The sequence below is a fragment of the Vombatus ursinus genome, unplaced genomic scaffold, assembly GCF_900497805.2.
Source record: "Vombatus ursinus unplaced genomic scaffold, bare-nosed wombat genome assembly UNPS02014818.1, whole genome shotgun sequence".
NCBI lineage: Eukaryota > Metazoa > Chordata > Mammalia > Diprotodontia > Vombatidae > Vombatus > Vombatus ursinus.
The window spans coordinates 45,406,945-45,422,356 of NW_020954596.1; the positions used below are offsets into that span (position 1 = coordinate 45,406,945).

Consider the following 15,412-nt stretch of genomic DNA (forward strand, 5'->3'; position numbering starts at 1 on the left):
CAAAAAAAAAAAAAGAAGAGAAGAGAAGACTTATGGGGGGTGAGACATCTATCTTTACCTATATTGAAGGTTGTCAACTGGAAGAAGAATTAAGACTTGTACCATTTGGCACCAAAAAGCAAAACTATGGGTAGAAGCTGTAGAGAGGAGAATTTAAGCTGGATGTCAGTAGGATGGTCTGGCTCAAGAGGCAGTGGGTTGTCCTTATTGAAGGTGTTTAAAGCAAACGCTAGACAACTGTTGGGTATGTTGTTGAGAAGATCATCTTTTAGCTACAGGTTGGACTAATGAGCCACTGCGGTGCCTTCATATGGTGAGATTCTATGAAGAGCAAAATACTAGACTTTGGTTTCTTTTTTTAAAAAAAAAAGTAAATTTTAGCTTCTCATTTGGTCATTTATGCTCTTCCCAATTTTTAATTGGATCCATTTTGGTGTTCGGTTTTATTTTGTTTTTCCCCAATCCAGTTCAAGAAAGTAAGTCAACTTGGGGCAGTGGAAGAGTGCTGAACTGGAAGTCAGAGTACCTGGGTTTGAACCCAAGTTCTACCTTTTTCTTGTGGTAGAACAAGGTGTATCACCTTGGAAAAGTCACTGAACCACTCTAGACCTCAGTTTCTCCAGGTAAATTGAGGAGGTTGGAGTAGATCTAGGGTTAGAAGTAGGGTTCTAAGGCCTCTTCCAGCACTGGCCATGATCATATTTACTATAAAAATATTTAATACTACAGAAGTTATTTTTAATATATGTAGGTATATATGTATGTGTGTATGTGTGTGTGTACTGCAACATACTGTCATTTAAGAAGTAGTTACATTAATTATATCAAACTATATTATATTATATATTGTATTGTATTATATCATATTACATTTAGCCCTGTTATTAAAGGGCTATATTTAGTTCTTATACGTGGTTAGGATTTTATCAAAAGCTACTGGACCATTTGATGCCCATCATTTGACATCCTTTATATGGGTATTTCCTGTCCCATTAACCTCTCTCCTTTGTGGGTTATATTGAAATATATCTGTGGATCATACCTCAATGAGTTCATTACTCCAAATGCTGGCATCCATTTTCAGACTGCGAACTTTTGAATCTTTTGGTCCTAAAGATCGGTGTTGTCCTGAATGATAAAAAAATAAATTAGTACAAGTTTTCAACTTACGTATTTTTTTTCATTTAAAGTAAACTTTCAAGAAAAAAACTATTCTTGCCAATAATATTTTACAAATCCAATTCAAATGAAGAAATATTTACTAAGCCTACAATGTGTGAGATATTGTTACAGGCATTAGGAAAAGAACATTTTTGCTTTTATTTTTTAAAAATAGTCCATATTTTTAAGGACGTTTCATTCCACTAGGAAGGTTGTGATGTACATATGGGTAAGTTTGACTCAAGGAAGCATGTGATAGGTGAAAGTTGGGGGTAGATAAAATTTACAAAATAATTTCATAAATTTAAAAAGGGGCAAAATACTTTGGAGGTTTCACAAAGGAAGCAGCGTTTGAGATAGATGAAAGAAGAGAAAAATTCTAAAACTCTGAGATTAAGACAATGAATATTCCAGGGATGGGAAACAGCCAGCACAAATTCATGGAAAGAGGAAACAGACAAATGTCAAGTTTGCAGAACAGGTAGTAACTTAAGTTGGCCAGAAGACTGAGTACACAAATGTTAAATGAGGTTGGAAAGGCAAATTGAAGCTAGTTTGTGGAGAGCTTAAAATGTCATGCTAAAGAAGTTTAAAAAAAACTGTAAAGATAACAGCAAGTCAGGAAGAGGAGTTCCAAATGTAGGCAGAAGAGTAGGTTCAAATCCTTACTACATGCTCCAATATTGCATTTCTCTCGTCATTTTCATCCCCCAAAGCAGAAGCAACAGAGATGACAATTAGCCTTTTGCTCAGTTTCTCAAGGCTAAGGGGAAGGTAATTTCATTCTATTGCTTATTTTTCACATGATACAACATCATTATGAAATTGTTCAGGGTAGGGACACCTACTGAAGGCTTCTGACATATTCTGTACTGGTCAAGCAGCATACATAAGTACTGTGTTCAGGCCTGGATTCCACATTTTAGTAAGGATAGCATCAAGCTGAAACTTGCCTAAAGGTGGTAAATGAAGATGATGACAGTATTTAAAAGCTTGCCATACAAGGTTCAGTAGAAAATAGTGGGAATTTTTAGGCTGAAGAAGAAAATACCTGGGTTACATGAACTCTATGTTCAAGTATCTTAGGGAATGACATGTGGAAGAGAGAGTAGACTTGCTTGACTGCTAAGGGCAGAACTAAGAGAAATGTGAAGGCAACACAGAAAGGTAGATTTTGGCTTAATGTAAGGAAAAAAACTCCTAATAATTAGAACTGTCTAAAGGTGGAATAGGTTTTCAAAGGTGCCAGTGACTTCTCTACAACTAGGGCAGTTTAAGAATGGATTTAACAAACACCTAACCTGTTGTAAAAGGGACTACTACTCAGTTATAAGTTAGACTTGAAAATTCCATAAAGTTACCTTCTAACTCTGAGATTTTTATGATTTTATAATTCTATGAAATTAGTAAACATGAGCTTAAAATGTACATATGTTCTCTAACATCTTTAAAATTTTCTAACATAGCATCCCTTTTATAAGACAGAGAATAAAAAAAATCACTGTATAAGTTTAGGACACATACCTAAAACCAAGAAAAGCCTGATGCTTGAAACTGCACTTAAAAAAAAATCTACATATGGACCAGTTGGTAAGAAATGTGAATACATGCTTATAACATTCAGCATTTCACATCTCACTAAGTCACATCCAATGAAGGTTTACAATCATCATTGTCATCATCATCATTATCAGCTAGAGGACTTGACCCATGACAGAACAAAGGGCTAGATGCACAACATTCCACTCCCCTGTACCAGCAGCATTGCTCATCATTAATTACCTGCACACTTCTTACAAATGACAACACAGAGATTGATGGATGCCCAGTCAGGATCTGGCGCTTTACAATCAGCACAGTTCTTGTTTGACTCATTGAACCAAATCTTCTCAGCTACTTCATAATCCGAGAGAGTTTCTGCTATCGATTGCTGCACGGCTTCAATCCACTCTTGCTTCTCTTTCTCCGACTCTGCTGTAAAGCTGAAACAATTGACTTTTCTGTCTTATTGATCTCCATTGTAAAGGCCAATTAAGCAGAGGGTATGGTTTGCATAGTCATTGCATACAAAGATGGAATCACAGTTTAAAAATCTGCCCTCCATACAAATTTAAGAATGATGGTGGGTTCATTTTTAATCCACTTTTAGTTGAAATCATCAGAAATATCCTATTTTATTTCTCAAAATAAATTAAGGGCTATTTTCCTTTTTATGCTTTTGGCTGTATGTATTTTGAAAGCAAATAGTCATAAAAATCTCCCCTGACCACAGTGCTACTCTTACCTTAGTATATAACAGGCTTAGATGAAAAACTTAAAGCTTCCCAAATGGTAGATGAAGAATACTCAAAAAAGGTCTGTAACTTGATCCTTGATTCACAAAGAACCTCCTAGCTATACAGTTTAGCTTTAAACTAAAGCTAAAAATGATCACTTTGCACATCAGAACTGGGGACTTAAGACTTAAAAACTGAATATGAACTAAAGGTCAGATGGATTTGAGGAGTTTCCCCAAATGATTGTTCTCTATAACTGATTTATGCAATCATCAATGGCAGCTAGTTAGTGCAGAAGTTAGAACAGTGAACCTGGAAACAGAAAACCCTGAGTTCTAAAACTGCTTTAAACATTTCCTAACTGTGTGACCCTGGGCAAGTCACATTGCCTTTTTCAACCCTACTTTACTCATCAGTAAAATAGCAATAACAGGCTTGTAGTGAAGATAAAATGAGATAATATATGGAAAGTGCTTTGTAAATATTAGTGTACTGTGTAAATACTAGCTATTATTCAAATCATGAGATAATTCACAGATATAATTGCAATGTTATTGTACTGCTTTAATTAAGCATTGTCCACTCAGCTATATCCTAACAGCTCAGTATTCTAAAAATGTGACCTTATACTAGATGTGCCACAAGATGGTTTATATTACCTTTCTAAAAGTTTATAAAAACCTTTAGTTTTCTCCTCCAAGTATATGCTACATTAAGATGTAAGAGAATTCAGAGGTCTAATAAATGCTACATTATACCTGGAAATAAAGCAGTGGCTTATGGGACTAGCATTTTTTTTTAAAAGTTGGAGAACTTAGAATCACCAAGATATTCATAATTTTGGTTCCTACACAAATATCTGGTCCTACACTGGAACACATGGTCATAAGCCCATACTGAAGTTTGCAGCTGGGGCTGGAATTTGTGGATGCAAAACTAAAATGTGTTATCCTATCTCCAACTATCATCTTTAAACTGCAAAGACTAAATTCTCCATTTGTGAAGCAATGTCCTTGGTTTCTTGGTGTAAATAGAATAATAACTTTAAACAGTAACAAAAATCTCCAACCAATTATATTAAAAATCCCTTGAAGGGACTCATTATATCATCAGTGGCCTATAGGTAATATTATTTCTTCAGGCCTTAAAACTAACACCATGGGTACACAGGTAACCTGCAATAAATAAATTTATTGAATTAAGTTCAAAAATTATCAAGTGAGTATTCATTATATGATTAGGATTATGTGAAGCTATACAGGGAATACATTCCTTGGCTTCAAAGTACTTAAAATCTTACTTTGCAAATTTTTTTGAAATAGAGAATAAAGCAAGACAAAATTGAGTGATAAAATATGCTTATTCCATTTTCAGAATCTGGTATATATTATGGGTAACTCTCCTTACTGATGTAGATCACACCACAAGTAAATAATTTAAAATTGTACCACCCTTCCAAAAAAAAAAATTATCATGGATGGCCAACCACCTGGCAATGAGATAAAATGCTACAAAAGGTCTTGAGGGTAAAAAATACTTGTCTTGGAAGGCTTCAAGGGTAACATTACATATACGTCTTATAGGAAGGTTGGGATTCAGATCGGCAATGAGAAATCATAGCATTCAATAGAAAAGACTAACGTTTGAAGAAATATGTGAGCTCTTTTCCTTTTTACGCCCTTTCTGTTAATTTCCATATGGACTCGTATCTGTAGAGGGAATCATTTATACATTTGTTGACAGAAAAAAAAACATTAAATCTTTTTAAGTTTAAGCATATGTATAGTAGAATAGGAATTCAAACATAACACAAAATTGTTGTTGTTCAGCTGTTTCAGTCATGTCTGACTCTTTGTGACCCCATTTGGGATTTTCTTAGCAAAGATACTGGAGTGCTTTGCTATTTCCTTCTCCAGTTCATTTTACATGAGGAACTGAGGTAAACAGGGTTAAGTGACTTGCCCAGGGTCACAGAGCTACTAAGTGTCTGAGGGTGGATTGGAATCCAGGTCTTCCTGACTCTGGGCTAGTACTCTATCTATCCACTGCACCATCTGCTGTCGTAACACAAAACTAGTGAGTTACATATTTTTTGGACTTGCTAATTTTCTAAAACTATTTTGTAAGGCTTTTATTTACCTGCAAATATTGGAAAAAGGTAAATCACTAAAAATAATTTCACTGTTCAACTAGTCCATTTTAAATACAAGACCAATAACTTAAAACTTATAGAATTAAATTTGCCAAAAGCAAAGATTTCAAATCTTACCTAAAACTTCTGTAGGGAGTGATTATTTCAAAACATTGTTTTACAGTCCGATCCACGTGTTTTACATTTGCTAAATTCATAGGAATTATAGTAATACCAAGTCCACTCTTAAAATCCTAGTTTGGAAAACACAAACATTTGAAAATTTTAAAATATGCATATTTTAAAAGCCGAATCTTTACATAAAACATCAAAATTCAACATTTTAGTAGTCATACTTATTGAATGCAAACCAATTTTTAAAAGGTTAGTTTGAAAGATTTCCTTTTCTCCCTGCAGTTATTTTTGTTACTCTCAAAACCATATGATAGTCTAAGATTTACTGCTTGGATGTTAATGATTTATGATTTGCTTTCCTTCAAATGGAAGATAAGCTGACCAGCATGTAGTTCCTAAGGGCAATATATTTTCTCTGTTTTTAAAAGCAGGCATGATTACTAAAACTTATAAAAGTGTTACCTTTGATCCAAAACATTTGAGGAAAACCCTGCATTTATTCATGCATCCTGAGTAGAAGAATTTTTCATTTTAAGATGTAAACAATAACATGTTCTCTTGCTATATATTTTTCTTTCTATTTTTAAATTCCCAAAATTGTATCTTTTCATGGAAGTATCTTTCCTAGAAAATATTTGTGTTACTAGTGCTGGTTGCCATCAAAACATATCATATTTTGGCTATAATAATTTTGTCAAATACTAGGAGCTCAAAAAGTCTTAGTATAGTTTTAAGTTTCAATAATCTCAGAAGCATATATGCTATAAATTATGGGGGAGAATGATTTGAAAAGTTAAATATCAAAATTTTTAAATATTGATCTTTTTAGTTAAAATTCAATGTTACCACTGTTATATGTTATATATAACCTTAGTCAAGTTTTGAATTTTGTTAAGATTTTCATCAGTTGCTGCTAACTAACGGAAAGGGTTGAATTTTTAATCCTAGTCTTAAAATCATCCAAAAAACAAAGTTTTGATGTGTGGACCACAGTTTTAATTTGACCCCACAAGAAAAAAGCTAATGGAGATAAATCAAGTGACTAAAGGGGCCTGCTATCCTAAACAAAGACTATACCCAATATATAAGGAATGGAGAAGACATACTAGTAATGGGATCAACTTAACAGAAATCTTTGAATAGCTTTTTAAAAAATTTTTGGCATAACTTACAGTAAAAAATGTTTGTTTTTTTTTCCCCTAAGCAAAATATAAAAAGTATTAATTTCTATATCTGAATGGACCATTTTGTTACATACATACTATAAACTTTTTATCTTTCTGATAGATATACAAATTTAATGAATTATAATAAACATAAATATAATCTATTTAGCTATTATATATTTAAATAACACATGATATTCATCCATATACATTCAAGTTTCAAATAAAAGATTACTGTGAGAAAGATATGTTTACTTTGTATTTTAAAACCATCAGTTAAAAATATTACTGCACTACTAAGAAGAAATGAGGTGTTGGGTATCATCATACAAAGATTTATGTGAACAAATGAGAGCTCAGAACATTTAATTAAGTGGTTGGCATCTTCATACTGTAGTTCAGTGAAAGAATGTAAAAATGTGACATTTTCTCTTAGAGAAAATGTAAGGGTTCAAAAACCATCATATGACACGCGTAGCATAGGAACATCGTTTTTCACTTTCATCCTTCACTTATACATTTGTGCGTCCATTCAAACATAAGTTATTCAAGATAGGAATTGCTTGCCTCCAGAAACTTATAGTTATAGGAATTATATTGTTCTTTAGTCAAAAAACAATGAAATAGAATTTTAAATATCCATATCCTCTTTTCCTTCTCAAAAATTTTTTTTTCAAGTAAAAAACTGCTCCTCAGTCATGGGTCATGTAGTTGCTGTCAAAAAAATTTTTTCCCTTAAGTCTTTAGCTATGATTTCAATGGTTCTGCAACCTCATCAACAGATCCATGAACCCTACTCTCTCTAGCAATACAAATTTAAGTCCCTCCACAACTAATACACTTTAATCTACAGGGAAAGACATATAATTTAGGCTTAAAAATGAGGGAGAATCATAAAATCATGGAATTTCAAAGTTGGAAGGGGGCACCAATTTAGTCCAACTCACACCAAAAAAAAACAAAAAAACTCAAAAACAAAAGAAGAAGAAGAATACTCACTATGTCATAATCAACAAGTGATAACCTAATCTCTGGTAGAAGAGCTCCAGGGAATGGGAAACAACTAACTCCCTGCAGGAGACCACCACAGCTATGGGACAGTTAAAGATTGTCTTATAGATATGTAATATTCCTAGCCTGCTGATGTAGTGGAGTGAAGTCTGCTCTGTCCAGAAGGACAGGTTCTAATGTCCCTTTTAAGCCTCAACAACCCAGATCTAAGATAGCTCCTGAAGTCTGACAAAACCCAGCTCAATGCAGGTCATTTGCACCATCTTCAAGGGAGACAAAGAAGACCTGTCTCATACCTGGCAATACTCCCAGAAGCAGCTTATCACACATTTGGATAGCTCTAATAGGAATTTTTCTTCCTTATATCAAGCCCAAATCTTCCTTTTTGCAACTTTTATCTTTCCATGTAGAACATGTGCCCAAAAGCCCTTTAAAAACTTGAAGATAAGGGGCAGCTAGGTGGCGCAGTGGATAGAGCACTGGCCCTGAAGTCAGGAGGACCTGAGTTCAAATCCAGCCTCAGACTCTTGACATTTACTAGCTGTGTGACCCTGAGCAAGTCACTTAACCCCATCTGCCTAAAACAAACAAACAAACAAACAAACAAACAAATAAAAACTTGAAAATAGCTATTATATCCCTCAGCCAACCCTCATCTTCTTTTCTTCTTCATGCTGATTATCTCTAGTTCCTTCAACCAATCCTCATATGGTATGGCCTTAAAAATTTGGTTAGCTCTTTCACTAATTTAAAAATAACTGTTGGTGATTCTTGCTGAATATAAAATTGTCTCTATCTCCTACAATAAGGTCATGCTACAGTATCTTCCTATATGATTAAGCAGTGAGGGAATTACATTAACCTTTATAATAGAAGACCTCTCTAAAAGACAAGTAAATTTATTCTCAATGAACTCTGAACCAAAGTCTTATCCTTCATACTTGAAGGAGGCTACACTAATACAATTAGACTGAATAGATATGACCTAAATAATATCCCTTATGAATATGAAGTACAGGTGATGAATGGATTTAAGGAATTAGATGTGGTAGATAGGATGCCGGAAAAACTATGGACAGATATTCACAATATTGTATAGGAGGCAGCTACAAAAAAATCCCCCCCCCAAAAAAAAGAGTAAGAAAGCAAAATGGCTGCAATGAGGCTTTACAAATAGCTAAGAAGAAAAGCAAAAGGTAAAAGAGAAAGGGAAAGATATACCCAATGGAATGCAGAATTCCAGAGACTAGCAACGACAGAGAAGGATTTTTTTTTTTAAATGAGCAATGCAAAGTAATAGAAGAAAACAATAGAATGGAAAAGATATGAGATCTCTTTAAGACAGAGATATCAAGGCAACATTTAATACAAAAACGGGCATGATAAAAGATAAAAATGGCAGGGATTTAACAGATGTGTGAGAGATTAAGAAGTGGTAAGAATATACAGAAGAACGATAGAAGAAAGATCTTAACATCACCAATAACTCATGATGGTGTGGTTACTGATCTAGAACCAGATATCCTGGAGAATAAAGTTAAGCGGTCTTAGAAGTATTGCTAACAATAAGGCTAGTGAAGGAGACAGATTTCTAGCTGAGCTATTTAAAATCCTAAAAGATGATGCTGTTAAAGTGCTGCACTCAATAGGCCAGCAAATTTGGAAAACTCAACAATGGCCAATGGATTAGAAAAGAACAGTTTATATCCCAATCCTAAAGAAGGGCAATGCCAAAGAATGTTCAAATTACTGAACAACTGCATACTCATCTCACACACCAGCAAGATTATGCTTAAAATTCTGCATGCTAGGCTTCAGCAATATGTGAAGTGAGAATTACCAGAAATGTAGGCTGATTTTCAAAGAGGCAGAGGAACTAGAGACCAAATTGCCAATATTCACTGGACTATGGAGAAATCAAGGGACTTCCAGAAAAACACCTCTTTCTTTTTCACTGACTACACTAAAGCCTTTGACTGTGTGGATCAGAACAAAATGTGGCAAGTCCTCAAAGAGATGGGAGTACCAGATCATCTTACTTATTTCCTGAAGAACCTGTAAGTGGACCAAGAAGCAACAGTTAAAACTGAACATGGAACAACTGATTGGTTTAAGTTTGGGAAAAGAGTACGATAAAACTTTATATATTGTCACCTTATTTAACTTATATGCAGAGAACATCACATGAAATGCCAGGTTGGATGAATCAGAAGCCTAGGTTGCTAGGATAATTATCAACAATCTCAGATGTGCAGACAATACCAGTGTTATAGCAGAAAGTAAAGAAGAATTAAGAAGCCTCTTAATTAGGGTAAAAGAAGAGAGTATAAAACCTTGCCTGAAGCTTAACATTAAAAAAAAAATCAAACCTAAAATCATGACAACCGGTCCCATTACTTTTGGCCAAATACAGAGGGAAGAAATGGAATCAGTCTCAGATTTCATATTCCTGGCCTCAAAGATCACTACAAATGGTGATTGCAGATATGAAGTTAAAAGAAATTAAAAGCTCCTTGGAAAGAAAGCTATGGCAAATCTGGACAGCATACTAAAAAGCAGAGACAACATCTTGCCAACAAAGTTCTGTATAGTCAAAGCTATATTTTTCGTTGTTTTTTTTTTCCAGTAGTAACATATGGCTGTGAAAGCTGGACTATAAAAGAAACCTGAGCACCCCAGAACAGATGCTTTCAAATTGTGGTGCTGGAGTAGACTTTTGAGTGTCTCTTGGACAGCACAGAGATCAAATCAGTCAATATTTAAAGAATTCAAACTATTCTTTGAAAGGACAAATACTGAACCTGAAGCTTAAATATTTTGGCCACAAAATTAAAAGACAGGAGTCATTGGAAAAGACTCTGATGTTGAGAAAGACTGAAGAAAAGGAAAAGGGGACAGCAGAGAATGAGATGGATAGATAAGTGTCACAGAAACAATGAACAAGACCTTGAACAGTCTCTGGGAGACAGTAGAAGATAGAAGGGCCTGGAGTGCTATGGTTCTTAAAGTCATAAAGAGACGGAAATGACTGAACAACAACTACTAATCACTACTAAGCACTCTTTGGATTGTTCACTCCTTTCCCCTGCTGTATTGACACTGGTCTTCTCTGCTCTTATCAGGTTTCCTTATGACCAAAGCATGAATTTTCAAGTTGTACCCTGTGAAACAAACAGTCATGATTTGGGAATTAGCATTATGCTCTAAGCAATTAAGCAACTAATTAAAAGCCAAACACACTAAGACTCCTATGTATGATTATTCCTATTAAAATCATTTATGAAAAAAATAGTTCCTCTCAGGTAAATGATTTTGTACATTCAATTGCAATAAAGTTGGTGATGGATAGGATCAAAGGCCAAATTTTTCTTCCCAAGGACCTCTTAAACTTGAGACAAAAATGTTCAAAATGGCTGGCTTAAAAGTCTTAAAGTGCATCTTTATATACTTGTTACAAACGACAAAAATCAGCTTATTCAAAAAATAAATCATAATACTGACAGCTTTCCTTCCACATTTACACATTCCTACGTATCTATGTAGCTGAAGGCCAGTGATAAGGAAAGAGATTAAATCTGTTCTGACTAGCCCCAGGACAGAACTAGGAAAGATGGGAAGATATTACAGAGAGGCAGATTTCAGATAGACATGAGGGAAAGATTCCTAACAATTACAATTAGAGAGAAATAAGAAAACTAAAAGTACTGAGAGTACATTGTACTAGGTTTCCTCTGTACCAGAAGTGTTCAAGTAGAGACTGGAGGACTGTTTGCCAATGTTGTTATAAAAGAGATTTCCATTCAAGTATGAGTTAGATTAAATGTCCTGTGAGGTGAAGTCTTTTCAAGTTCTTAGGTGCTATGAGCTATTTGCATTCTGCAAAAAAAAATGTATATGTGATCTCTCAATCAACACCTTTTCATTTTCATATCAATTAGTTTCATTTCCTAGCTCTTTATCATCATACCAAGAACATTTGTGCTAATTTTTCATAATGTGTATAAAGGAATCATTAGTCACATTCAAATTATGAAACAAAATTAGTTATACCAAGAAACCTGACTGTATAATTTCATATTGACAGTTAAAGCCAAAATTAATTTAGGAAAGTATTTGAATAATTTAATCCTGGGAAATACTTTAGATTAGAAATGCCTTATATTAAATGCATACTGGTGAAACTATGAAATCCCCCAAATAAAATGTTCTACTGCCTGGGAACAAAAATAAAGCTATTAAGCCAATAGTTGTTTCCACATCAGCTGGGTTCAAAGAATCAAAGATCTGGCTGGATCTTAAGAAATATCTGTGACTACATACCTGTTTGCAAATAAATGGGCAAAAGGGATTTCAAAATGCATTTTATAAGCTTTATCAAAATGACTCGCATTTTTCCATTTTCTAAGGCTTGATCTTTTTATGAAAGTTTAATTCACAAAAGGTTAAAAGTTCTAAGAACTGACATGAAATATACTAGGTTGAAATACACAGTCTTAAAACAGCTGTTTTCATGGATGTATGTTTAGATATAGATATACAATATCCAACATATAAGAATATAAAATTTCCAGACAAGACCGACCATCATTTAACTATAATTTTCCTCAATAAAAATAAAAATAATTGAGGCAGCTAGGTGGCACAGTGGATAGAGCACCAGCCCTGAAGTCAGGAGGATCTGAGTCCAAATCCGGTCTCAGACCAGATACCTGACACTTATTAGCTATGTGACCCTAGGCAAGTCACTTAACCCCAATTGCCTCACAAAAAAAAAAAACTGCATTTGACCATTTAAGTATTTTTCTTATTTCAGTTATAAAAATGACAAGGTGTTATCTATAATGTTTCAAATAGAATTTACTTTTATCTATTAAAATAGTATAAAATTAGAAGAATATTTTAAACAGAAATTAAGAGATTTTTTTAAAAAATAATTATGGATGCATTTTATAGCAATAGCCCCATTTGAAATCAATTGATGAATTTTGATGTTTTCAGCAAAGTCTTGTCTAAACATGAATTGGACCCTTTTCTAACATAAGATATTTTCACTGAAGATCTTCATACATTCTTAGTCTCTCAGTGAACACCTGGTATACATTTCACTAATGTTACTAGGTATGATTTTTTTTTAAGAAACAAAAAGATGACAAGAGGAATATATCAAACAGCAGGTGAAGGAGATTTGGATTCTGGACCTAATACTGTAAAACAAACTTACTTTAAAATCTATGGAACTCAGTTTTCTCATCTAGCAATGATAATCTATGAAATCATTACAGTACTATTTTCTTCCAAGAAAACAAACAATATAGTCAGATACACATATGTATGTATGTATTTATGTATGTATGTATGTACGTGTATATATATATATGTATATACACACACATATGGGCAAGAAATAACACTGCATAGAAGAACTTTTGTGGGGAGGTTTTCGTGTTTGAGAATCTGTATACAAATACCTAAAGACTAATTCTTTGCATGTACTAACACATTCCTTAAAACACTGCTACTGTGGGTTCAACATTATTGTGAGCCAAAAAAGGGAATGTCTTGTCGATTTTAAAAAGATTCTAAGGACTAAGTAGTGTTTGAAATACAGAATTTATTTTCATATGCAACCTTTAACTAATGTATCTAGCCTATTCATGATGGCAAAGCTCTTTACATAAAATGTTCATGATAGCATCTAGGGAAATGTTTCTTCATGTTATTTCTAAGTGTATAAAGCTGATGGTACTATTTCAAATACTTACTAAGGTTAAAAAGTGATCTCAATAAATACCATAGGTGTGTGACACCTTATAACACATGATTCTTAAACTTTCATTTACTATATTAAATATGGTTTTATACTCAAAATGTCCTCAAAATCATAATATCTGCTTAACACAATAATATTTAGTTAAGATGAATTTAGATTTATCAAGATAATGTAAAAGATTCCATGTTGAGAAATGAAAACAAACATTTCACATTCATAAACATAGAGATAAAAAAACCCATCCCGTATTTGTTGAAATTTTCAATCTATTCTTGAAAATACCAAATACCAGATTTCAGTGCCAGGGATGTTAGAACTCATTGCTCAAACATTTGTTATAAACAGCTGTGCCATTGGCACCAGCTGTCCTAGGAAACATCAGATTTAGAGATTGACCAGACCATGAGAACTTAGGGCACCACTTCCAATATGCTGCTTCCTTCTCTGCAACAAAGCATCCCCAACCCTGTACCTAGATTTAAGCTATACCACTGTTTTATCCATACATGTGAACATAAGTGAAAATGTTTTTAAAAAATAGAATTTCAAAACAGAAAGATTTTTCTCTAATTTAAGAAATAAGTTAACATATCCATATATGTATAGAATATGTATGTATTATACATACATTCAGCATATATATTATGTATGTATATCCCTTCTATTTGATAATTATAAGAGGCCACATAAGATCATCAAGAAAGGAGGGAAGGAGGTCTGACAACTATTCAATAATGTGTTTATCTTATGAGAAAATGAAAGAAAGCCTACCAATTGATGTATAAAAAAAAAAAATCAGAAAACAAACCAAGCTTTTTAATCTAGTAATTTTAATGTTGACAGGCCAATTGCAGGAATGATACCATGTTACATGTACTTTGTTAAGCATTTTCATTAAAATCCTCCTATGTGACAAAAGAATAAATTGAGTGGGCAGGGCTGTTGGTTTGGTTCAGACCTGAGATTTCATTGGCATAAGGAACTTGAGTGAAGAAATGAAAATCAGTAACTATTCAGCAGTTTTATAATCTCAGAGAGCTCCTTAAGGCACAGAATGAGAGGTTCAGTGAGTTGACAAATGGGACTTGATCTTAGGTCTTTCTAATTGTAAAGCTGGCTATCCATTCACTATGCTATGCAACAGTGCCTAGTTAAAAAAAATAACAATAGAAAGTAGAATTACATATCAGACACACATTATTTATTATGGACTGAGAGATGACAAATTACCACAGTATAAAGAAACCTCAGATATCTTTTAAAATTTCATCCCATAAACTGGAACAGCCTATCACCTGATTCCAGCCAATGAAAAAGAATCATGTTGAATACAGAAAATTCAAGTATTAATAGCTAATTGCTAGTATTTAAATAGCACTTCAAGGTTTGCAAAGTTCTTTACATATAATCTCATTCAATCCTTACAATAATCGTGTAAGGTAGCTATATTTTAAGTATATATGTATAAGGTAGGTATATTTAAGGAAGGCTACTTTTATCTCTATTTTGAATAGTAAAGTGACTTGCTCAGGGTCACATAGCTAGTGAGTGTGTAAGGCATATCTGAAATCGGTTCTTCCTGTCTCCTAGTCTAGCATTCTATCCACTGTCTACAATATCAAAGATTTGTGTTACTCTTAAAAAACAATTGAAAGGAAAAGCCATAAGGAATCAAAGCAGAAAAAAAATAGTTAATTTGATATCAAAAATTATACTATGAAGCAGAGTTTCTTATTTCTTAACCTTGGGTATAGGAACTTGT

The 15,412-nt window shown here is 33.5% G+C and overlaps 1 protein-coding gene across 3 annotated transcripts in view; it reads right to left on the reverse strand.

Annotated features, from left to right (window-relative positions):
- The window catches only part of ARAP2 (ArfGAP with RhoGAP domain, ankyrin repeat and PH domain 2), a 233,841-nt gene that overhangs the window by 114,549 nt on the left and 103,880 nt on the right, over positions 1–15,412 (reverse strand). For all 3 annotated transcript variants that reach the window (XM_027836269.1, XM_027836270.1, XM_027836268.1), the window contains exons 10-12: positions 5,707–5,822; positions 2,944–3,143; positions 1,043–1,128 (exon numbers count right to left, since the gene is read on the reverse strand). In XM_027836269.1, coding sequence (XP_027692070.1) covers positions 1,043–1,128; positions 2,944–3,143; positions 5,707–5,822 — 402 coding nt within the window. The remainder of the gene's footprint in view (positions 1–1,042; positions 1,129–2,943; positions 3,144–5,706; positions 5,823–15,412) is intronic.